Raw genomic sequence first — 24343 nt, forward strand, 5'->3', positions numbered from 1 at the left:
ATCTGAAAAGAGAAGCTTCTCTAACCAAAAGTGAGAATAGCATTAATATATGGGTATGAACATCAAGAGAGGTGCTTACCAGAGTTTGGTGAGCATAATACCAGACACTAGCAGGCGTTACACCCCTAGGGCTCATGACTTCCCCTGTCATCGGTTTTCAGTATCAGGTATGTATTCCCTCCTGTGGAGTGGGCCTCCAGTCCAATTAGAGAGTGGTTGGTTTCTCCTGTAACAGGTATGTGACTATTGCACTCATTGGCTCATTTGGCCTGGTTGGCCAAACTTAAGGCTTGCAGTGTTCACTGTTGTTTATCTCCACTGATGATTTTTCTTTCTCTCCCATGGAGTGGCATAGCCTTTTAAGTTTCGAGACAGGGTCTCAGTGAGTTACCTCGGCTGGCCTTGAATACTCTCTGTAGCTCAGGAAGGTCTTCAACTTGGTGTCACCCTGCCTCAGCCTCCTGAATAACTGTGGTAATAGATCTGTGCCACCAAGCCTAGCCCTTATTTCTCCATTTAAAATATTTTTATGTATTTGGAGAGAAAGTAGGAAACTATAAATATGAATGGGAACACCAGAGTTTCTTGCTACTGACACCAGATGCATATGCCACTTCGTGCATCTGGCTTCATGTGGGTACTAGGGGACTGAAACTGAGCCAACCTAGGCCAGCAGGTTTTGCAAGCAAGCACCTTTAACTGGTAAGCCATCTCCCCAGCCCTGTCTTTAGTCTTTTAAGTACTGGAATACAGGGCACGGGTGAGCAGTACACCATTACACCTAGCCTAAAGCATTTGTTTTGATGATGAGGTGTGGAATTATTTGGAAGAGGTTATGGCATGTGTCTTCTATTATAAAGGAAATTTTAGGGAGAGAGCTGGAAGTATGTGTGTGTGTGTGTGTGTGTGAGGTGGTGGTGGTGATGGTGGAATTCATGTCAAGAACAGAGAATAAAGAAAGAGAAGTGGGCTGAAGAGATGGTTTGGTGGTTAAGCACTTGCCTGTGAAGCCTAAGGACCCCGGTTCGAGGCTCCATTTCCCAGGACCCACTGTTACCCAGATGCACAAGGGGGTGTATGCAGTTCGTTTGCAACTGCTAGAGGCCCTGGTGCACCCATTCTCTCTCTATCTGCCTCTTTCTCCCTCTGTCACTCTCAAATAAATAAATTTTAAAAAAATAAAAAAAAGAGTTGTAGGTGAGGAGAAAGTTTTAATAAGATTTTTCAAAAAGAAATTTAACAGGGCATGGCAGTGCACACGTGTAATTCTAGCACTGAGGAGGTGGCCATAAAAGGGCCATTCTGGGGTACATAGAGTTCTTGTCTTAAGAAAAAAAAGTTAATCCAGGCGCGGTGGCGCACACCTTTAATCCCAACACTTGGGAAGCAGAGGTAGGAGGACTGCTGAGTTCTAGGCCACCCTGAGACTACAGAGTGAATTCTAGGTCAGCCTGGGTTAGAGCAAGACTCTACCTAGAAAACCAAAAAAATAAATAAGTAAGCAAGCCTGGCATGGTGGAGTGCCTTTAATACCAGCACTTTGGAGGCAGAGGTAGGACTGGTATGAGTTTGAGGCCACCCTGAGACTATAGAGTGAATCGCAGGTCAGCAGCTAGAGACCCTATCTTGAAAATCAAAACAAAATAAAACAACAAAACCAGTGCAACTTAAAGCTTTTTCTTAAAGGAAATATGTCATTTATGATGCAACGCTTTCACCTCAATAAAAAGTGTACCCCTTTAAGGCCAGCCTGAAACTATACAGAGTGAGTTACAGGTCAGCCTGGCCTAGAGTGAGACACAAAAAATTGTACTTTTGTGTTTTTGGAGTCCAGCCTATATTTGATTTATAAATGTGGGATTAACATCAAGTTTGGTTTAAGGTGGGCATGAGGTCAGAGTGAGGACGGCCAGGAAAGCCCAGGTAATTTGCAGTTACTTGAAGCATGGGCCTGCGTGTTGGAAGACGATGGAACACAAGACTTTTTTTTTTTTAGTCAGAGCTGTATGTGGTGGCCAATGGAAGGGAATGGTAAAAACTAGAACTGTGGAATTATGCCCCTAGCAGGGGCGAGAACGGAACTCAGGATATTTTGTTGTTCTTTTTCTCCAACAATTTATTTATTCATTATTATTATTAGAGATAGGAGAGAGACATAAGAGGGGAAGACAGAGAATGGGCACACCAGGACCTGTAGCCAGCGCAAACGAACTCCAGACGCATGCTGCACCTTCTGCATCTGACTTATGTGGGTCCTGGGGACTCGAACCTGGGTCCTTAGGCTTCGCGGGGGGTGGGGTGGGGAGCGCCTTAACCACTAAGCAATCTCTCCAGCCCTGTTTTGTTTTTTTTCGACATAGGATCGGACATAGGATCTCGCCGTAGCCCAGGGTGACCTGGAATTCACTCCATAATCTCAGGCTGGCCTCGAACTCCCGGTGATCCTCCTACCTCGGCCTTCCGAGGGTGCGCCACCACGCCCGGCTCAGGATGTATGAAATGGCTGACAAAATTTTAAAATGAAGTTCATTACAATCCGGCGAGCACCCATTGTCGAAATGAACACACGCCTTCCTTCAGCAGGTTGCCCGGGGGTCGGCGAGAGGCCAACGCTCTTGCCGCGCTTAGAGCCCCCGGAGTCCTCCTTCCCGCCCTGCCGCCACTTCCGGCCTAAGTCCCGCCCACCAGGGAAGAACTTCCGGTCTTCGGCGCTGGCGGCCGCGGGGCGGTAAGTTTGCGTCGCAAGAACTCATACAAGCCTTTGGAAGCCGTCCTTGTCCCCTTCGAAGGCAGACCCGGGCGACAGCGCAGCTAGCATCGGGGCTGCCGCGCTCCTCGCGAAGACTCGGGCCCGCGCCCAGCGGTGACGCCACTTCCTGTCCAAAGCCGGAAGTGACGCCAGCTCTACTTGGTGATGGAGGGAGAAGTCGGTCCTGTGCTTGTTATTTCCTCGTTTGTCCCTGGAAGGTCCTGATATTTCGAAGGGGCCCTGTTTTGAATAGAGTTGCAGAACTTGGCAACTGAAAAACGCAAAAAGCGTGCTGGAGACAGGGCTTAGTGGTTAAGGCGCCTGCCTGCAAAGCCAAAGTACCCAGGTTCGATTCCCCAGGACCCATGTAAGCCAGCTGCCCGAGGTGGCACATGCGTCTGGAGCTCGTTTATAGTGGCTGAAGGCCCTATTGCGCCTAATCTTTCTCTCTCTCTGTCTCTCTTTCAAGTAAATAACTAAAGAAAAATGCAAGAAGTCCAATTAAATTTGAGCTTAACATGCTGATTTTTTTTTTAAGCATTAAAATAACCTAGTATTGTACTTGACATATTTACCTATTTGAAATTGCTATTTGACTGAATTGTCCTACATTATCTGCCAACCTTAGCTTTGAGTGTCTCCTGCTCTGGGCTCCGGTATCCAGAGCTTCAGTCAGGATCCTCCAGGCTTTTGTGTATTTGTGAAATAGGTGCAAAGTTCACCAGGCTGTAAGAATTAAATATTTTAGATGCTAAAGATATTTTTAGCTACAAGTCTAATGAACAAGCTCCAGGGATTTTCCTGGTGAAAGGTTTATAGCGAGATCCCAGGATGGTGCCCTATGCATTCCCTTTCACAACACTGTTAGTCAGATTGGGCTAAATGGCAAAGGTCTGGAAGTTGCCGTATTTTTAGTTGTGGGGTAGACTGGTGTTTGGATAGAATCAGAAAGCTTGAGAATGCCAAGCAAGCAGAGGACTAGTCCCCCTCTCCTCACTCTGAGGGTTGAACCCAGGACCTTATCAGGTATGGCAAGTGTTTTTTTTTTTAATATTTTTCATTTGTTTATTTTTTATTTATTTGAGAGCAACAGACAGAGAGAAGGCAGGAGAGAGAGAGAGAGAGAGAGAGAGAGGGAGAGGGAGAATGGGTACGCCAGGGCCTCCAGCCACTGCAGAGGAACTCCAGATGCGTGCACCCCTTGTGCATCTTGCTAACGTGAGTCCTGGGGAATCGAACCTTGAACCGGGGACCTTATGTTTCATAGACAAGCGCTTAATCACTAAGCCATCTCTCCAGTCCAAGTGTTTGTTTTTTTGTTTTGTTTTTCTTTTGTTTTTTCAAGGTTGGGTCTCACTCTAGTCCACGCTGACCTGTAATTCACTATGTAGTCTCAGGGTGGCCTTGAGCTCATGGTGATCCTCCTACCTCTGCCTCCCAAGTGCTGGGATTAAAGATGTGCACCACCATGCCCAGCTCAAGACAATTAATCTTAACTTCACCCCCCCCCATCTTGCCAATTAGGTCCAGTGTGAGAAAAGGAAATGTCCCAGCCACATAAAATAGTTGTGGCAGGGCTGGAGAGATGGCTCAGTGGGTAAAGGCACTTGCTTGCAAACACTGATGGCCTGCGTTCAATTCCCCAGTACCCACGTAAAGCCAGATGCAGAAAGTGGCACGTGCCTGGAAGGAGGCCCTGACATGCCCATCCCCCTCTCAGCTTGCTAGTAAATAAATAAAAACATATTAACAAATCCTTGTGGTCAAACTGGAATTCCAATTTCTGGGCTTCTCCTGCCATCCACACTTACTGATTCAGTCATCTTGTAGCATTAATGGTAGGCATTCCTTACAGAAAATGTTTTTTTAAATTTTTATTTATTACTACTATTATTATTATTATTTGGTTTTTTGGGGTAGGGTCTCACTCTAGCCCTGGCTGACCTGGAATTCAGTATGGAGTCTCAGGGTGGCCTCGAACTCATGGCAGTCCTCCTTCCTCTGCCTCCTGAGTGCTGGGATTAAAGGCGTGTGGCACCATGCCTGGCAGAAAATGTTTTTTTTTTTAGGGACTTGAGTATAGCTTAGTGGTAGAAGGTATACTAAGCATGTGTAAAGCCCTATTGCATTCAGGCTCTCCCTAGCATTCACCTCACCAAATGTACATGTCTTTTTCCTGATGAGTCCCCGCGGGCTTTATCATCACTAAACTTCTTTATAGCTTCTCCAAGACCTTCGTCCCAAGTCTTTTCTAATGTTTTACTCTGCCCAGTGGGGAAAATGACTGTTTAAGCTCAGTTATTGAGAACCTTGGCCTTTGCTGTTCCAACCATTGGGCTCTTACCACGGTGGGTGGCATGACTCAGAACTTGTTTTGCTATTTCAGAGTCAGAAAGACTTGGCTGGGGTAAATCTGACAAGCTTTGTGGGTAGAAGGGCATCTTTTCTTGTCCTGTAGATGGGCGCCATATCTCATGTTCTCTTACAGTGTCTGGGGATTTCCCTAAGGTCTGACTTTGCAGCTACTCTTTGATATGTAGCCGGTTCTCTTGTTGCATTGTCCTGAGTTTTGGGGTGCTTTAGGTCGTGTGTCCTGATAAGCCCTCAGCCTTCCCACACAGTCAGCATCCCCAGGCGCCTCAGATCATTCTCATACACTAGCAATATACAGCAGGCCCAAGGCCACTGGGCTCAGGGTCACCCAGTAAGACACCCAGTGGCCTTTGGCAGCAGAAAGGTAAAGAGGCAAGGCAGAAGTGCCAGAAAGGGGCGTTGCAGCGGAGGAATAAGGGTTCAGAAGTAATGGAGGTCAAAAAGGGGTGGAGAGGAAGCCCAGTGGTGGGAACTGCTTCCCTTGTGAATGATTAACTCGCAGCCAGAGGGAGCTAGGGGTGACCTAGGCCTAGTTAACAGAAACTTTGAACTTGGGGCAGGGTCTAGAGTCAGTAGAAGAGGAGGACTTGGCCTGGGTCAGGGCTGAGCTCCACGGACTGGAGTGAGATGAGGTAGCTGTGGGTTCCAGGAGGTCTCTCCGAGTGTCTGGGTGGCGCACTGTCGTGGCGGTAGCTGTGGGCTCTCGCCACCCCCCGCTCTCCGAGGGGCAGCCATGCGACTGCTCCTGTTTGACTGCTCCCTCGGTCTTTCTTCCTTAGGTAGCCATGGATGCAAGGCGGTGCTGAGAGCAGAGGGGCATGGCCGTAACCCTCCATGTCCTACCCTGTCTGGTCCGAGCCCTCTCACGCCCGCTCTTCTGGGGAGCCCCAGTGGCCCGGCTGGCCAGTAGCATGGTCTTGGCAGAGCAGGCGCGACAACTGTTCGACAGTGTTGTGGGTGCTGTGCAGCCAGGCCCCATGCTGCAGAGGGCGCTGTCGTTGGATCCTGGTGGCAGACTGCTGAAGGTGCGGGACCGAAGCTTCCAGCTACAGCAAAACCTCTACCTGGTGGGCTTCGGCAAGGCTGTCCTGGGCATGGCGGCTGCGGCCGAGGAGCTGCTGGGCCATCACCTCGTGCAGGGTGTGATCAGCGTACCCAAGGGCATCCGAGCTGCCATGGAACATGCTGGCAAGCAGTAAGGAGTTGTGGAGGGCTGTTCTCACTGCCCACTGGAGGAAAACCTGGGCTCAGACCCAGGCTTAGTCCGGGGCTCCCTTCCTCAGTGCTGTCCCTTTCTCTTGGGTCTAGCCTGGCTCCACTCACTAGGCCTCCCTGTCCATGCCTCTTTCACCTTCGCCACTAAGAAGGCAGGTGGGAGGAGTGGGACTCAACCCATGTCTTGTTCTGTGCCCGCTCCTCAGCGAGATGCTGCTGAAGCCGCACAGCCGCATCCAGGTGTTTGAGGGCGCGGAGAACAACTTGCCCGACCGCGACGCGCTGCGGGCTGCGCTGGCCATCCGGCAGCTGGCCGACGGGCTCACGGCCGACGACCTGCTGCTTGTGCTCATCTCAGGTGTGGCTGCCAGATTGTGTCAAGACAACCGGTTATGGGGGGGGGTTCCCCAAATACCAAGCAGTTGAGAGGATAGTATGGGCCCCAGGGTCACAGGGTGAAGTTGGGAGCAAGGGAGGCAGTGCAGAGCCTGGAGGGTACCTTGTGGGTGGCACTGGGCTGGTCATGTGTCTTTCTGAGAGCTGTGAGGTCTTCCTGGAGAACCTCATGTGTTGGAGAGAGGCCACAATGGTGGTGGTGGTGGTGGGGCATGGGAGCCCTTGGAAAATGTCACTGCTGTCTGCAACCAGTGTTAGGGCCTTTATTTTATTTTATTTTATTTATTTTATTTTATTATTTTATTTTATTTTATTTTTTTAAGGTAGGGCTGACCTGGAACTCACTCTGTAGTCCCAGGCTGGCCTCAACTCGCAGTGATCCTCTTACCTCTGCCTCCCAAATGGTGGGATTAAAGGAGTGCCTGGCAGTTAACTCAAGCTCTGGAGCCCAGGTCTCCAGTTCTCATAGAGCCTCATCTGCTGTTTTTTCCTGCTCTTCTCCTCCCTCCTCTCCTCTCCTCTCCTCTCCTCTCCTCTCCTCTCCTCTCCTCTCCTCTCCTCTCCTCTCCTCTCCTCTCCTCTCCATTCCATTCCGTGTGTGTGTGTGTGTGTGTGTGTGTGTGTTGCTGGGGATCAAACTCAGGGCTTCACACAGGCTAGACAAGCACTCTACTACTGAGTTATATCCTCAGACTCTCTTTTTTCAAGGCAGGGTCTCACTGTAGCCCAGGCTGACCTGGAACTTACTCTGTAGTCTCAGGCGGGCCACAAACTCACAGTGGTCCTCCTGCCTCTGCCTCCAAAGTGTGCCACCATACCCAGCTTATCCCCAGACTCTTTTCCAAACTCTACTTTTTTTTTTTTTTTTTTTTGAGGTAGGGTCTCACTCTAGTCCAGGCTGACCTGGAATTCACTATGTAGTCTCAGGGTGGCCTTGAACTCACAGTAATCCTCCTACCTCTGCCTCCCCAGTGCTGGGGTTAAAGACGTGTGCCACCATGCCAGGTTCCTTTTACAAACTCTTAAGGAATAGTTAGCTTTTCCGGTGTCCTCTAGGATGGGGGTACCCCAAGCCAGGGGACAGCCTCTGGTGGCTAGCGTATGGTGACTCTGCACACACTCCCTACATGTCCACAGGAGGGCACCATCACTCCACCCACCTAGCTGGCTTCCCTCATGGGCTTGTCCACCACTGCCCACCCAGTTCCCTGGGTTAAGATGTCCTTCTGCCTGACACCCTCACTGACTCTGTAGGTGGGGGCTCGGCCCTGCTGCCCGCCCCCATCCCGCCTGTTACACTGGAGGAAAAGCAGATGCTCACCAAGCTGCTGGCGGCCCGTGGAGCCACCATCCAGGAGCTGAACACCATCCGGAAGGCCCTGTCCCAACTCAAGGGTGGAGGGTTGGCTCAGGCTGCCTACCCTGCTCAGGTACATGAGTCACTTCTTTCTCACATGTGACAGGGAGATGAAAACTTACAAGTTGACAGGGGCCTGGTAGGGGGAAGCCCTGAGGTGGGTTGTGGGAGGGCTCCACAGAATGGGGTAAGGGAGTCCTTGTGTCCTGGAAACTCACTTGAGAGTGGCAAGAATTGGTTAGAAGTAGGCGGTGAAATGTCCCAGGTGGCAGCTAGGAGCAGTTTGTCCTAAGGGCTCTGGGGCAAGGAGAAGTCAAAGACCAAGCCTCGCCCCTGTGGCCCTTGTCCAGGTGGTCAGTCTCATCCTGTCAGATGTGATTGGGGACCCTGTGGAGGTGATCGCCAGCGGCCCCACTGTGGCCAGTGCCCACAACGTGCAAGACTGTCTGCACATCCTCAACCACTACGGCCTCCGCGCTGCCCTGCCACGTTCTGTGAAGACCGTGCTGGCTCGGGCCGACTCTGATCCTCGTGGGCCCCACACCTGCGGTCATGTCCTCAATGTGATCATTGGTTCCAATGTGCTGGCACTGGCCGAGGCCCAGAGACAGGCTGAGGCGCTGGGCTACTGTGCCTTCATGCTGAGCACAGCCATGCAGGGCGATGTGAAAAGGGTGGCCCAGTTCTATGGGCTACTCTCCCGAGTAGCTGGAGCCCGCCTCTCCCCATCCATGGCTGGGACTTCCATAGAAGAGGAGGCAAAACTCCACGAGTTGTTGGCTGAGCTCCAGATCCCAGGCCTGCAGCTGGAGGAGACTCTGAACGCTGTGGCACAGGCCAAGGGCCCCGTCTGCCTGCTGGCTGGTGGCGAGCCCACGGTACAGCTGCAGGGCTCTGGCAAGGGCGGTCGGAACCAGGAACTCGCCCTGCATGTTGGAGCAGAGCTGGGAAGACGGCCACTGGGGCCTGTTGATGTGCTGTTTCTGAGTGGCGGCACTGATGGGCAGGATGGGCCCACAGACGCTGCCGGGGCCTGGGTCATGTCTGAGCTGGTCAGCCAGGCTGCTGCTGAGGGCCTGGACCCGGCCAGCTTCCTTGCCCAGAATGACTCGCATACCTTCTTCTGCCGCTTCCAGGGCGGAGCACACCTGCTCTACACGGGGCTGACAGGGACCAATGTCATGGATGCCCACCTCCTGCTTCTGCGGCCTCAGTGACAGCATAGATTACATTTGGAGAGTCCATAAGAGGTCTGCAAGGGCAGGGTCCTTGGGAAGACCAGCACTGATCTCCAGTGCCTCCCATGCTTTAGGGGGTCCCTTCCTTGGCTCTGGATGCTTGATTGCCTTCCACAGATCTGCTCCATATTCATTACCCCAGCTGGATTGGAAGATGGGGACTTCCTTCCACCCCCACTTTCTGCATGGCAGCAGTTAACCCCAAGGACCAAGACAAGCCCCTTGGCCAGTTCACAGTTCTTGCCCTCCTCCGGACAGCTCCTCTGCCCAGCTCCTCAACCTGTTTGTTCTGTGGAGTGAAGCAAGGGGGACTGAAAATAAAAAGGGCCATACTAGGCTGGAGAAATAGCTTAGTGGTTAAGGCACTTGCCTGAGAAATCTAAGGACCCAGGTTCAATTCCCCAGAACCCACATAAGCCAGATGCACATGGTTGTGCATGTGTCTGGAGTTTGTTTTCAGTGGGTAGAGGCCCTGGCACTCTCATATTCTCTCTCTCTGTATGTCCCAAATAAATAAACATAAAATGTTAAAAAGGAAAAAAAAAAAAAAGGCCATACCGTGAGGTTTCAGCCTATCTTTCCTCAGTATAGACTTTCAGGGAGCTGCTGGGGAGAGCAGTGTGGTGGGGCCACCGCCATGGTGCTTGGATCTGACACGTTCTCTCCGGCCTCTCTGGACTGTCTAGGCCCTGTGATGTTGGTGTCTGGTTTCCGCCCATGTCGGTGTGGGTGAGCAGGACAGATCTAACGACTTCCACCTACCCAGCTACAACTCTGCGGCATCCTGGCCACGTAGCCGCTGGGCATGTGTTCAGTGCCTGCCACGCAGGAGATCCCTTCTTGTATTGGGACAGCCCTTAGCTTTTGATTGAGCTTCCTTGCTCACTTTCATCCAGTGGCTCCTCCTGGATGTTGTGTTCCAGCGCCAGCTTCGTGTTTCTCAGCTGAACGTTCCCAGGTCCTTGAATCACTCCAAGGATACAGGTCAGGCCCTGATGCCAGCTCCCCGAAGGGTGTCTCCTGCAGTGGAATGGTGGCTAGGAGTGACAAAGCAGTCCAGCAGCCCCCGCCCCGTCACCACGGCTGGCAGGAAGGGGTGGCCACGAAGCGGAGCAGAGGCGGGATGGCTCCTCCGGCCTGTCCTGGCTGCCCCTTGAGCCTTCGTGCTCGGCATCAGAGCCCTCTGCCGGCTATCCTCACCGTGCGCCACGGCTCCCATCCCTATATGAGTGAGCAGTAGAATCACATAGGAATAAAAAGCCATAGAGAACAGCGAGGCCCAGGGCTGCTCTTGTTGGCAATTTCTTCTACCCCGAGGATGCGAGAGGTTCCAAGCCAGGGCGGGCATGCCCTCCTCCTGGGAAAAGCCTCCCTTCTCCCCCCTGGGCTCTGGACAGGCAGGTCACGACCTAGAGACCTGGCTCACACATGTTCTGTGGACTGGGAGGGAAGTGAGCCAGGCAAGCTGGGCTCTGGGGACCAGGGAGGCTTAGGAGTTTGCGCCATCTCCTTTCCTCCTGTCCTGGTGGTGTAGAGGGTCACAGTCCCAGGCTTTTGCCTTCTCAGGTCGTTACCGATGCACCTGAGTTCTGGCTTCTAGATGTGTCCTGTCCCTGCCTCAGCCCTTGCCCTTGGGATTGTATAACTGCTGGACATCAAGTTGCAGACAGGAACAGGGTGGGAGGCCCAGGTCAGCTGTGTCTTCAGTGTCGTGCGTCCGTGTGTGTGTGTGTGTGTGTGTGAACGCGCGCTCGCAGGATGCTGGTGCTGAAATGCATCTGAGGTCCACCCAGGGGCTCTGCACAGGGCACAGTTGTTGCTTGGGGGCATGCAGCATGGGCTGCCCCCATGCCTGCTGAGGGCTTTGCATGTTGGTAGAGTCTTGTCGGAAGTTCCCTTTGTCTCTCTTGGATCCGTCCTATACCTACGATTGCAGGGCCCAGGTCCTCCACTGGGCACCATTTATACAATTTTTATACTTAACCCATTGTATTTGCTCATGTATATAGTTGGCCAGTCTAAATAAAATAAGATAAATCCATCACAGTGAGTGCTCAGTAGGACTTATTATTTTCTCCTTCAGTGTCACTGGCCTAAGTGACATAGGCCTATAATCCAGGTTACTCAGGAGGCAGGAAGATAGCAGGTTCAAGCCCAGCCTGGGCCACTCTGTCTTCAAAAGTTAAAAAAAAAAAAAAAAGAGTGCTGGGGATATAACTCAGTGGTAGGGGGCACTTACCTATTGTGTGAGGCCCTGGGTTCAGTTTGTAGCACCGTTAAACAGCAAACAAATAGTCAATTATAAGTCTCTAAGGTGCTCCCCTATAATTTTTGGCTGCTACTCCTGGCGCACATTCTTGCCCGTTCCCCTACTTCCTCTCCATGCCCTAATACTTCTTGGTTAGAGGTTTTTGCCACGACTGTGCCTGGTCCCCTGTCTACCAAAGTCCTCACAGGCTCCTTCATTCACTGCATTTGGCATGAACTGAGCAACCGGTCTGGGTAGCCTTTTGGGGTCAGCTTTGTCCTGTGGCTGGAGAAACAGAAGAATGTTCACCTGGGGTTACAGAGCAAGTTAGCCATAGGCCCGGGGTGAAAACACTGTGCTTGTGCATGTGCGTGTCCAGTGTAACCCATGACCAGTCACTGAGCAGGTCTTCAAATTGTACTCTGTCCCATCCCAGGGTTGAGTCACTGTATACTTAGAATATTGGGGATACTGTGGAGCAAGTTGGGCAAAGAGGCCTTAAAGGCTCACAGAGGCTAGATGGCAAAGGGGCGTCTATGCCTGGCAAAGGGAGTCAACCTTGATAGCAGTGCCAAGCCTCATAAGGATTTTGGCAGGGAGTGATGCTGCGAGGTTGCAGGACTCTGATGTGGAGGGGTCCGAGATGAAGGCATGCAAGGAGGTAGGAGGGTCACAGGTGGAGAGAGGGACATCATGGGGCTCCAAGGCCCTCCTTTAACCTCCCTTCTACCAGTCCCTTTGCAATCTCAGTCTTGCAGCCTTCAGCCAGCCTGGGAAAGTCCTTAGATGCCCCATTAAAATTTTTTTTTTTTTTTTTTTAGAGCTGGGCATGGTGGTGAGTGTCTTTAATCCCAGCACTTGGGAGGCAGAGGTAAAAGGATTGCTGAGAGTTCAAAGCCATCCTGAAACTACATAGTGAATTCCAGGTCAGCCTGGGCTAGAGGGAGACCCTACCTCAAAAAACCAAAAAAAACAAATTTATTTATTTGCAAACAGAGAGAAGAGGAGAGAGAGAGAATTAATGGGTGCGTCAGGGGCCTCTAGCCACTACAAATGAACTACGCGTGAGCCACTTTGTACATCTGGTTTTACGTAGGTACTGGGGAATTGAACCCAGGTCAATAGGTTTCACAGGCAAGTGCCTTATCTAAGCCATCTCTCCAGGCCCTACTTTTCTTTTTTTTTTTTGAGGTAGGGTCTCACTCTAGCCCAGGCTGACCTGGAACTCACTCTGTAGTCTCAGGCTAGCCTTAAACTCTCAGTCATCCTCTTAGCCCTGCCTCTGTAGGGCTGGGATTAAAGAGAGGTGTGTGCCACCATGCCCGGCATATTTTTGTGTATATGTGGTGCTGGGGATGAAATCTAGCACCTTGTGCATGCAAGGCAAGTGCTGTACCACTGAGCTGTACCTCCAGTTTGTGTTTGAGGCTCTCTGGTACTCATGTTGCATGTAGGTGGGTGCACATGTGTACATGTGCTTGTGGAGGCCAGACATTAACTTTGCGTGTTTTCCTCATTCGCTCTTCACCATATTAGCCGAGGCAGGGACTCCAGTGTGAACCCATAGCTCACCAATCTGGCCACTCTAGCTAGTCAGTGTGTCTCAGTGATCCCCTGTCTCTTGAGCTCTGGGATTATTGGCAGGCTGCCATGCTCACCTGGCATTTATTTTTACTTTTATTTTTTTAATATATATCTTTAATTTCTTTATTTTATTTATGGGGTGGGGAATGAGCACGCCAGGGCATTCAGCCACTGCTAACGAACTCCAGAAGCATAAGCCACCTTATGCATCTGGTTTACGTGAGTTCTGGAGAATCGAACCTGGGTCCTTTGGTTTTGCAGGCAAGCGCCTTATCTGCTAAGCCATCCCTCCAGCCCTTTTTCGTTTTTCTCTGAGGTAGGGTTTCACTCTAGCTCAGACTGACCTGGAATTCACTATGTAGTCTCAAGGTGGCTTCAAACTCATGGCGTTCCTCCTATTTCTTCCTCCCGAGTGCTGGGATTAAAGGTATGTGCCACCATGCCTGGCTTCACTTGGCATTTATATAGGTGCTGGAGATCAACACTCTTGTTCTCATTCTCCCCTCTCCCCCGCTTTGGGTTTTTGAGGCAGGGTCTTGCTTTAGCCCAGGCTGTCTTGGAATTCACTATGTAGTCTCAAGGTGGCCTCAAAGTCACTGTGATCCTCATATCTCTGCTTCCCAAGTGAGTGCTGGGATTAAAGGCATGAGCCACCGCACCTGGCCCATTCTTGCATGGCAATGCTATATCGTCCAAGCCTCCTCCTTACCCCAGTATTTGAGTCTCCCCCGCCCCCCACCAGCCCATAATGGTGCAGAGTACCCTGGAAGGCCCAGGAACTGAGGGGAGATTATCTGGACCTACAGTAAGCTGACCCTGCTTGGAAAGGTACTCCCCTTATGTGTCAGAAGAGACAAGGTATTCTCGCTTCCTCAGGGTCTGGGTCATGCATGAGGGTATGGCGAGGTCCACAATGGGGAGAGGAAGGCTCTTCTGGCCGTGGGATGGGAATCTACCTGGGTGAGAAGATTTGGAGCATGCTAGAGGAGGGGCACCACACACCTAGCCCGTGACCTAGGCAGTCTGTCAGTGAGCTAGGACCATGGGGATGCAATGCCAGTGCCCAGCCTGGGTGGGTGGGATGGTTTTCTCCTGGAGACAGGGAAGTCTGAAGATCACCCCCAACTTCCCCGTCCTGAGGCTTTGCTTGTTGCCTTCTTCAGGGCTCAGGCTGGCCTGTAGAGGCTGGCCGGGGTGTGGTTGGGGGTGGTGTATGTGGACATTTGGACCTGTACTCGCTACACCAGCTCCATCTAGGGGTGCAGTGGGGTAGGATTGATAGCGGAGAGCTGCTGCTCTGCTCAAAGGAGGAGGTGCGCGTCCAAGGGGGAGGGAGAGTTGGCTCCTGTAAACACGTGCCCAGCTGCCCAGTCCTTAGAATAGCCACTACCTGTAGTACCGTGCCTTGTAGGCTCATGCCCAACATTATGGTCTGGTTCCCGGATGGCTCCTGTAGGCCCAGGGAACTGTAGGAGCCTCTCTGCTCTGACTAGGTGGACTGGGGCCACTGCACCCCACTGAGAAGGTCCTCCCCGGTATCCCCAAATACCTAGCCTTCTCTGGTCTTCTGGTAATCAACAGAGCTCTTGGGAGGTAGGAACTTCTCATTTCTGGTCCAGCTCCCACAGAGAAGGGGGTGGGGCCGGTCAGCCTCTGTCCCTTCAGTCCACTCCCACCCACTGTCCAAGCTTTAGGCTCTCAGGATGTCCTGGCGGCTCTCCAGGAAGTGCACTTAAGAGCCACGACTCTGTCTCCATCTGCTTCCTCAAGTCCCCGGAGTCCCCATGCCTCCCTGTGCAGCTCAGTTCCAGGATGCTGACTGCTGGAACATCTGGGCTCTGGCCTGAAAAAGCGCTGCTTGCACTCTGGGTAACATTGTCCTGTGGACCTCGCCTGGGAGGAGCTGGTCAGAGTCCTCCCCCGGAGAGGGGAAGGACTCCACTTCCACGGATCCCTCTGTGGGTCTGGGGGTTCGGAGCTTAGAGGAAACCTGTGTGAGCTGGTGGCAGACGAGAGAGCTCTGCCCCCCTCTCCCTCCCCGCTCCAGCACCCAGAACCGCCGCAGCCACATTCGGACCCACAGCCCACCTGCGCTGGACAGGCATTTATTTGTAAAGCTTCCAGTCCGGGTTAGGGTCGCTGCTGCCCCGGCAACCCCAAAGCCCGGGCCCCAGCCAGAAGGCAGGGGTCAGGGCGCAGATTTAAACCTTCAGGGGTGGGCTGTTTCCCGGTGTCCCAGCCCCTCCCATCCACCCTGTTGGGTGCCCCAACGGAGGGTCTCCCTCAGCCCAGGGCCATCAGTAGCAGCCAGGCATCGGGGCAGGGACAGCTCGCCAGCTGCTAGCCAGCCTCCCTCGGGCTGACCACTGAGGCACTTGCGGCTGGTACCCTCGATGCTCCCACTGCTCTCAGGTAGAGAAGCATTGTGGCCCCGGGGGCCCGCCCACTCTCCCCACCTGTTCCCCCTCCACCCCCAACAGGGCTTCGGTCGCCCCGGGGGCGCCTGCGTCCCCGAACCCCCGGCTTACCTTAGTGGCGCGATGTCTCCTCCAGGACCAGAGGCACTGCAGTGTGGAACTGTCCCGAGGAGCCGGTTCTCAGCTGAAACAAAGAGGTGGGGGAGAAAGAGGGGGGGCAGCGGGAGAGGGAGAGGGTGAGTGAGTCGGCGAGGAGTGGAGGCTGGAGGGAGAAGAGAGAAAGGAAGAGGGGTGAGACGGAGGAGGAGGGAGGGGAGGACGAGAAGCCGCCACTGTCCCCACTAGAAGAAAGCCCGACTCCTGGGGATTGAAGGGCTAAGAAAAGGAGGGAAGAGGAAATGGGGAGGGGGCGGAGGAGGTGAGGGGGCCAGGCTGAGGATGGGAGAAGGGAGCGAGAGGAGCGACTGTTAGAGGAGGTGTGTGTGTGTGTGTGTGTGTGTGTGTGTGTGTGTGTGTGTGTGAGAAAGAGGGAGAGAGATGGGGGGCAGGGACAGAATGAGGGGGGTTGGGGCAAGTGAGGGGGCGTGGGCAGGACGGGGAACCGCGGGGGAGTGGGGAGGCTGTCCTGGTTAGGTAGCTGGCTGCTAGGCTGGGCTGGGGTGGGTCCCATGCCAGGCTCCGGTCTCCTACTTAAGAGTGGGTAAAAGGCTATTCAGGAAAAGGGGGCGGGGTTGCCTAAGAGAGGGACGTGCCAGGCAAGGGACAAGGCACCAAGCTGGTGGGCTGGCCTGGGAGGCCAGGGCATCTACAAAGGCTTGAGAACAAAGGTGTCTGAGGGGAAGGGAAGAGTAGGAGCCCAGATGACCCGCAGGTGCACCGGCCCTGAGCCCGGGGAGGGTTCTGAAAGCCGGGCAGGTCCTCTCTGCCCCCTCCTCCTCGTCCCCTCCTCCTTCAGGCTGGAGGGACAGCCTGAGGTCCAGGGAGAAGAGATGAGCAGGAGCAGGAGGTGGGGGTGCCGGCAGGACCCCCCCTTCGTTCTTTGAGAGCTCTGAACATCCTAGGCTGCACTCCATGACTGATCACACTTGAGGATGCTGGTGTCACTGTGTTGCCAGGGGAGGAGTCGATTGATGAAGATCAGATCTGTGCCATGGGTCCCGTGGCTGGGGTCTGGAGCCAAGGCCGAGGACTGGGTGTGGGAAGTCCTCCCTTTAGGAAGAGTGGCCCCGAGGGAGGAGTGGAGGATGGTGGGTACAAAGAGGAAGGGAAGACATAGGGATGCAGCGAGTGTGGGAAAGGGGCAGCAAAGGACAGGCTTAGAGCTATCTAAGGCCCACCCCACACTTCTTGGGCTGCCTCACACAGACCTGAAGCAAGATGAACTTAGCTTCCCTCCTGCTCCCTCCTGCTGCCAACGGCTGGCTGTGACTGCTTGGGAAAGTTGGCTTGCGTGGCTTCGTTCAGTCTGTGTCAGTGCCAGGAGAGGGGCCGGCAGGTGGCATGGATAGCAACCAGGGCTAGTCTGACTGTCAGGTTCTAAGGCACATGAGCTCCAGCTGCTGTCCTCCACCTGCTGATCAAGGGACGTCCTCCTTACCAGTCCTGAGGAGTCTTGATAGATGTTCTCTAGAGGGCCAGAGGGGAGGGAGTGGTAGGTGTTTCCTAAAGCTGTGTGTGTGTGTGTGTGTGTGTGTGTGTGTGGTTGTGGTGGGGATTAGGAGTGGGAGTGGAGCGAGTCAGCCCTTAGGTTCATCTTGCCTGGAAGTTGGAGGTGACTGCCTCTTGGACTCTGTCTAGTTCAAAGTCCATCACCTCAGGGAAGCCTGCTGGCCCCTCTTATCAGGGTCACATCATCATCAACTGTGTGTCACTGCTCTGGCTGTCTTCCTCAGGAGTCTGGGAGTCTGGAGCCCCAAGAAGGAGAAGGACTTTCCTCCCTCATTGCTTCATTGTGTGTGTGTCCTGGGGCCGGAATGCTGAATCTTGTTCTTCACACTTACTAGGCAAGACTGTACCACTGACCACTGCATCTTCAGTCCTTGTTATTTTGAGACAAGATCTTGTTACATAGTCCAGGCTGGCCTGGAACTCTCTATGCAGCCACAGCTGGGCACAGAATTCTCCTTGGCACTTATTTTAGTTTTTATTTAAGTTACTTTAAAAAAAATATATTTAAAATATTTATTTGTGAGCAAGGAGAAAGAGAGAGAGAATGAATATGAATGGGCATGCCAGAGCCTCTTGGTGCTTGTGGCAAATGAACTCCAGATGTGTGTGTCGCTTTTGCATCTGGCTTTACTTGGGTACTGGGGAATCAAACGCGGCTGGCAGGCTTTTCAAGTAAGTGCCTTTAACTGCTGAGCCATTTCCCTAGCCCTTATTTTACTTTTTATTTAGAAATAACTTCAAGTTTAATGAAACATTCCCAGAATATGAACAGTATGAGATATACCATTATATTCTCTAGGGTGTCCATTGGACTATTCTTTCAACATTTCTCTATCTTTTCTTCATTTTTCCGTTTTCTTTATTTTTCTAAAATATTTTATTTATTTATTTGAGAGAGGCAGAGAGAGAGAGAGAGAGAGAGAGAGAGAGAGACAGACAGACAGACAGAGGGAGGCAGATAGAGAAAGAAAGAATGGGTGTGCCAGGACCTCTAAGCACTGCAAATGAACTCCAGTTGCATGCACCAACTTGTTTGTGCAACTGATCTATATGGGTACTAGGGAATCAAACTTGAGTCCTTAGGCTTCACAGGCAAGTCCCTTAACCACTAAGTCATCACTCCAGCCCTCTCTCTCTCTCTCTCTCTCTCTTTTTTTTTTTTTTTTTTTGAGGTAGGGTTTCACTCTGGCTCAGGCTGACCTGGAATTCACTATGTAGTCTCAGGGTGGCTTCGAACTCATGGCAATCCTCCTACTTCTGCCTCCCAAGTGCTGGGATTAAAGGCATGTGCCACCACGGCTGGTTTATTTTTTATTTTTAATTTAATTAATTAATTTATTTGAGAGAGAGAAAGAGAGAGGGGGAGGGAGGGAGGGAGGGAGTGGGCGCACCAGAGCCTCCAGCCACTGCCACTGCAAACGAACTTAGATGCATGTGCCCCCTTGTGCATCTGGTTTACCTGATACCTGGAGAATTGAACCTGGGTCCTTAGGCTTTGTAGAAAAGTGCCTTAACTGCTAAGCCATCACTCTGGCCCTATTTCTTTCTTTCTTTCTTCTTTTTTTTTTCCAGGTAGGGTTCTCATTCTAGCTCAGGCTAGTCTGGAATTCACTCTGTAATCTCAGGGTGGTCTCAAACTCACAATGGCGATCCTCCAACCTCTGCTTCCTGAGTGCTGGGATTAAAGGCGTGTGCCCCCCATGCCTGGCTTCTTTCTGTCTTTCTTTTTTTTTTTTTTTTTTTTTTTTTGAGGGTCTTACTCTGTAGGTCAGGCTGTTCTGGTATATCCTAAGTTGTAGAGGCTGGCCTTGAACTTGCAGCAATTCTTCTGCCTTATCCTCTAGGGTGCTGGGATTACAGGTATGAGCCACCATGCTTTACTCAACTTTTACAACTATTTATTCACCATGGTTTAGTCGACTATTACTAATACTCAACTATTGTTGGCTGGGGAGATGGCTCAGTGGATAAGGTACTCACCACTCAAGCCCAAGTTCACAAGTTTGATCCTCAGGCCCCATGTCAAAAGTTGCAGAAACTGGCAGAATGCCTGGGAGATGGGAGGTGGAGATGGGAACTTCCTAGACGCCCACAGCAAGTTTAGCAAAGACCAACGAAAGAGTGATATTCAGAGAGAAAGAAAGAGGAGAGCGAGAGCGAGCGATCCAGATGAAGGCTAACCTGACAGTTGTCCTCTGGCCTCCACACTTGCTTTTGGCCACATGTGCACCTGCATCCACACATACGAATACACAAAAATTAAAAAAATCTGCGCCAGGTGTGGTGCCTCATGTCTTTAATTCCAGTACTCAGGAGGCTGAGGTAGGAGGCTCACCGTGTGTTCAAGGCCAGCCTGGGACTACAGAGTGAATGCCAAGCCAGCCTGGGCTAGAGCGAGACCCTAGCTTGAACAAACAAACAAATAAAATTCAACTATTGTTAGTACTTCATTCCATTTTTCCTTTCTCTCTTTGTATTTCCTCTGTGTGTGCGCTCGCATCAACCCCTCCCACCGCAGCCATTTGGGTAAGTGGTACTCATTTGAAAGGATGGTTTCCATCACCCTCTCCTGGAGCCAGCCCAAGCTGTATGAAATGAATGAAGGCCTGGGGCAGGCGGTGAGTGAATGAATGGATGTGGCTGTCATCTACTGGAAACCCAAGACCTGGGGAGTTGGGCTAGTTTAGGTCTGAAATGGGCCTAGCAATGCTGGTGCTGGAGCCCTGGGAGGAAAGCGAGCGAACAGGAAGGAGCGTTGCCCACCAAAGTGAACATGTGGTGTTTGCCGGGCGTGGAGCCGTAGCATATGCTTGTGGGTATGGCGGGCAGGATGGAGCTGGGAGAGCAGTATGGCCACGCTGAGGCACTGGGTACACTCAGGTGACAGACACTGCCTGGTTCTGAGAGGCGTGGGAAGATCCAAATGCTGGATGCCCAGTCCCCGAGGTTCCTGATTCTACAACCTCGTGAAGGACAGGACAGGCGAAAAAGCCATCTGTTGGGTGATCTACGCGCATGTTTTTTTTTTTTTTTTCTTTTTTGTTTCGAGGTTTTCGAGGCTGACCTGGAATTCACTATGTAGTCTCAGGGTGGCCTTGAACTCACGGTGATCCTCCTACCTCTGCCTCCCAAGTGCTGGGATTAAAGGCCTGCGCCACCAGGACCAGGCCGGGGCTAAACTCATTTGTTTAGAGGAGGCCAGCTGGGGACTCTTGCCCTACTGGTTCCTAACACAAGGCTGGTTTTTTTTTTTTTTTTTTTTTTCTTTGAGAATGGCGTCTCCACATGTAACCCAGGCTATCCTAGGTCTCAAGATCTACCTGCCCCAGTTTCTAAAGTACTGGGATTACAGGCATGTGCCACGTTACCCAGCTTCAGAACTGGCATTTTTCCCTGTATGCCTAGTGTCCCTTTCCTTCAGATGGCTCCTCCAACTCCCGCTCAGAGGTCGTGGTTAAGAAGTTTGGGCCAGCCGGGCGTGGTGGCACACTCCTTTAATCCCAGCACTTGGGAGGCAGAGGTAGGAGGATCACCATGAGTTCAAGGCCACCCTGAGACTATATAGTGAATTCTGGGTCAGGCTGAGCCACAGTGAAACCCTACCTAGAAAAACAGAACAAAACGAAAAAAAATAGTTTGGTATTCAGGAATCATACCTTTAAAAAAAATTTTTTTTTTGTTCATTTTTATTTATTTGAGTGTGACACAGAGAGAAAGAGACAGAGAGAGAGAATGGGTGCGCCAGGGCCTCCAGCCACTGCTAATGAACTCCAGACGCGTGCGCCCCCTTGTGCATCTGGCTAATGTGGCTCCTGGGGAATCGAGCCTCGAACCAGGGTTCTTAGGCTTCACAGGCACGTGCTTAACCGCTAAGCCATCTCTCCAGCCCAGAAATCATACCTTGAAGATGCTCTCACCTTTGGTGTCTTGATTTCTTCCCTGCTTTGTATGTGAAGTCTCCGTTCTCCAGTAACCCCCACAGTTCTCCCCAGAGCATTCTGCCTCACGTGCCTTCCTGGGAGTGCTGGTCCTGGTCACTCTTTGGCTGGCTCACACTGGTATCTCTAATAACCGGGGCTTTGCTTGGCCATCATACTCCTTCTGCCCTAGGCCAAGCATGTAATTGGATCGCAAAGTGACTTGGCTCATCCTGACTGGACTGGGTTCCTTTGACCCATACTATCTGCAACCCATAGGCTCTGGGATGGCTGAGGGAGAGGACAGCAAGGGAACCCTGTTGAAAACAAAAAAGCTAGTTCATGGCCACGGGCTTGCTGGGGCCAAGGCAGGCCTTCAGGCTGGGCCTCTGATCACTTGGTCAGTACTACAGCTTGGCATGCCTCTTCAGGGCTGTGGCAGCCACTGGCCAATGCTCAGGATGGAGATGCAACCTGTGTCTGTCCCTTCCGGCCTACTCTTTTGAAAACCCGGGGGATACAGGACTTCTCTCCTGGCGCCCATCCCCCTGAAGAGATTTCAGCCAATTAGCACATACAGTATTTACTTAATTAGGGTAATGACATAATTAGTGTAACTTGGGCTCCGTCACATGGCTTCAACATGCAATTAGGAGCTGTCAGTGAGAAGCGACATTGTGACAATGCTCATTCAATTTTGGTTCCAGCATAGATGGCCAAGCAAGCAGCTGCCTCTGCTCTGGAGGGAGGCGGTGGGTGGGTGGCAGGCTGCTGTGTGTGTGTGTGTGTGTGTGTGTGTGTGTGTGTGTGTGTATCTGTCTACAGGAAGTCAGCCTGGGGCAGAAGAGTAACCAGGGCAGAAAGGCAGTTTCCAGGACTGAGGGAGTCTCTGCATGAGCCCAGTTTTATCACATATGGGCACTGCCACCCCAGCCCCAATACCAGGGTAAGGGTGCAGATGTGGCTTGGCTCATATGGCTGAGATTGGTCTCCCTGCCCCTAGGTTTTCTCTCTCTCTCTCTGTTGGCCAGAGGACAACCTTGGGGTGTGTGGCTCTTGCCTTCCACTTTAAAATAAGGTCTTTGTTATTTTTTGCCTGTGAATGGGAAACTAGCTGGCTCATGAACTTCGGGGTTCTTTTACCTCCTTCTCCCCATTGCTGTTGGTGCTACGTGCATCTGGCTTTAAGTAGGTTGTGGGGATCTGAACTCTGGTTATCATGTCTGCATAGCAAGCACTTTAAAAACATTTAGTTCATGGCTTGATGGCTAAGGCACTTGCCTGCAAAGCCAAAGGACCCAGGTTCAAGCCAGGTGTGGTGGTGCATGCCTTTAATCCCAGCACTCGGGAGGCAGAGGTAGGAGGATTGCCATGAGTTCAAGGCCACCCTGAGATGACAGAGTTAATTCCAGGTCAGCCTGGACCAGAGTGAGACCCTACCTCAAAAAAACAAAACAAAACAAAACAAAATCATTCTAAAGGACCCAGGTTCTATTCCCCAGGACCCACTTAAACCAGATGCACAAGGTGGCACATCTGCCTAGAATTCATTTGCAGTGGCTAGAGACTCTGGCATGTCCATTCTCTCTCCCTCTTTCTATCTGCCTCTCTCTCTCTCTCTCTCTCTCAAATAAAGAAATACAAAAAAAAAAAAATTTTATGCCAGGTGTGGTGGCACACACCTTTAATCCCAGCCCTTGGGAGGTAGAGGAAGGAGGATCACTGTGAGTTTGAGGCCACTCTGAGACTACATAGTGAATTCCAGGTCAGCCTAGGCTACAGTGAGAACCTACCTCAAAAAAAGCCAAAGAAAAAATGTTCATTTAATGTAAGTGTGTATATGGGCACACCAGTATCTCTTGCCAATGCAAATGAGTGCTTGTCTGGCTTTATGTGGGCAGCTGGGGAATTGAACCTATGCCAGCAGGCTTTGCCAGCAAGTGCCATTAGCCACCGAGCCATCTCCCCAGACCCTACTATCGGGTTTCTAATAAGACTGTGATATCATCTGTGAGGTAGTGTGATGAAAAATCTACTGCAAGATGACAGGAGAAGAAAGGAGCCACCTACCTCTGGCCAGAGCCCCAGCAGCCCTGAGAACCCAGCCCAATCTCCCTTTAGCTCCCTTGTGTTTCTCTGCCTCCGCCAGGAGGCCTTTTCTTGGGGGTGGAGAGATGGCTTAGCAGTTAAGGTGCTTGCCTGCAAAGCCAAAGGATCCAGGTTCAATTCCCCAGGACCCACATAAGCCAAATGTACAAGGTGGCGCATGCATCTAGAGTTTGCAGTGGCTGAAGACCCTGGCATGCTGATTTCTCTCTGTATATCTGCCCCCCTCAAATAGAAAAACAAAACAAAAGGCCTTTTTTTTTTCACAGTCATCTCTTTTTTGTTTTTGTTTATTTATTTGAGAGCAACAGAGAGATAAAGAGTGAGTGAGAGAGAGAGAGAGAGAGAGAAAATGGGCGCACCAGGGCTTCCAGCCACTGCAAACGAACTCCAGACGCCTGTGCCCCCTTGTGCATCTGGCTAACGTGGGTCCTGGGGAATTGGGCTTCGAACTGGGGTCCTTAGGCTTCACAGCAAAAAGGCCTTTTCTTTGTTAGGACTGAGAACCAGCTCAAGAGGGGAGGCTCAGGCCAAGTTATGATGACATGGCCTTATTCATGGGAGGGAAATTTTGGCTGCTGAGAGCTCTGAGTTGACTGTTAGGAAAGACCAGAGGGGCAGACAGAGTGGAGGGAACCTGTGTATCCACTTGGGTTAGGCGTCCTTGGTCCATCCTTAGGCCCTGTAACATGCTCGGTTCTGGGGTACAGCCTACTTCTGGGGGATCCCATAAACCAACCTGTCCTATTTCTTTCCTTCGGCAAACATGTTCTCCAATTATTGACCATAGGCTGGCCACCTTGGCTACAGGGGCAGCGTTTCAAAGCAGTGGGTAGGCAGAGCTGAGGGTCTCTACTTCCTGGTGCTCATGCAAAGCCAGGCCTATGCGGTCCCTTCCATAGCAGACTGAGAAGTGCCTACAAAGAGCCAAGGCTAGGGTTCCTCCAAGCCCAGCGTATAAGGTCAAAGAGTCGGGGGACCTGCTCCTCCTCCCTTGTGGTCAGAAGTAATTCCTGACGTGCCTGAGCATGTGAGAGTTTCAGTTCACAGATGGTAGGATCCTCGTGAGCAGGGG

General features: G+C 51.8%; 1 protein-coding gene across 4 annotated transcripts; it reads left to right on the forward strand.

The window, feature by feature from the left end:
- Window positions 1-2702: 2702 nt before the first annotated feature.
- On the forward strand, window positions 2703-9777 carry Glyctk (glycerate kinase). Of its 4 annotated transcripts, none has more exons than XM_045137008.1 (5): window positions 2703-2728; window positions 5902-6317; window positions 6544-6695; window positions 7988-8163; window positions 8441-9777. In XM_045137008.1, exons 2-5 carry the CDS (start codon window positions 5941-5943, stop codon window positions 9305-9307), a joined length of 1572 nt encoding a protein of 523 aa, XP_044992943.1. In that variant the 5' UTR covers window positions 2703-2728; window positions 5902-5940; the 3' UTR covers window positions 9308-9777. The 4 variants fall into 4 exon arrangements, with proteins under 4 accessions (XP_044992943.1, XP_004664374.2, XP_044992942.1 ...); XM_004664317.2 differs by lacking the exon at window positions 2703-2728 and adding an exon at window positions 3448-3775; XM_045137007.1 differs by lacking the exon at window positions 2703-2728 and adding an exon at window positions 3914-3967.
- The last annotated feature ends 14566 nt before the right edge of the window (window positions 9778-24343 follow it).

This window comes from Jaculus jaculus, chromosome 17 (assembly GCF_020740685.1).
Source record: "Jaculus jaculus isolate mJacJac1 chromosome 17, mJacJac1.mat.Y.cur, whole genome shotgun sequence".
Classification (NCBI taxonomy): Eukaryota; Metazoa; Chordata; class Mammalia; order Rodentia; family Dipodidae; genus Jaculus; species Jaculus jaculus.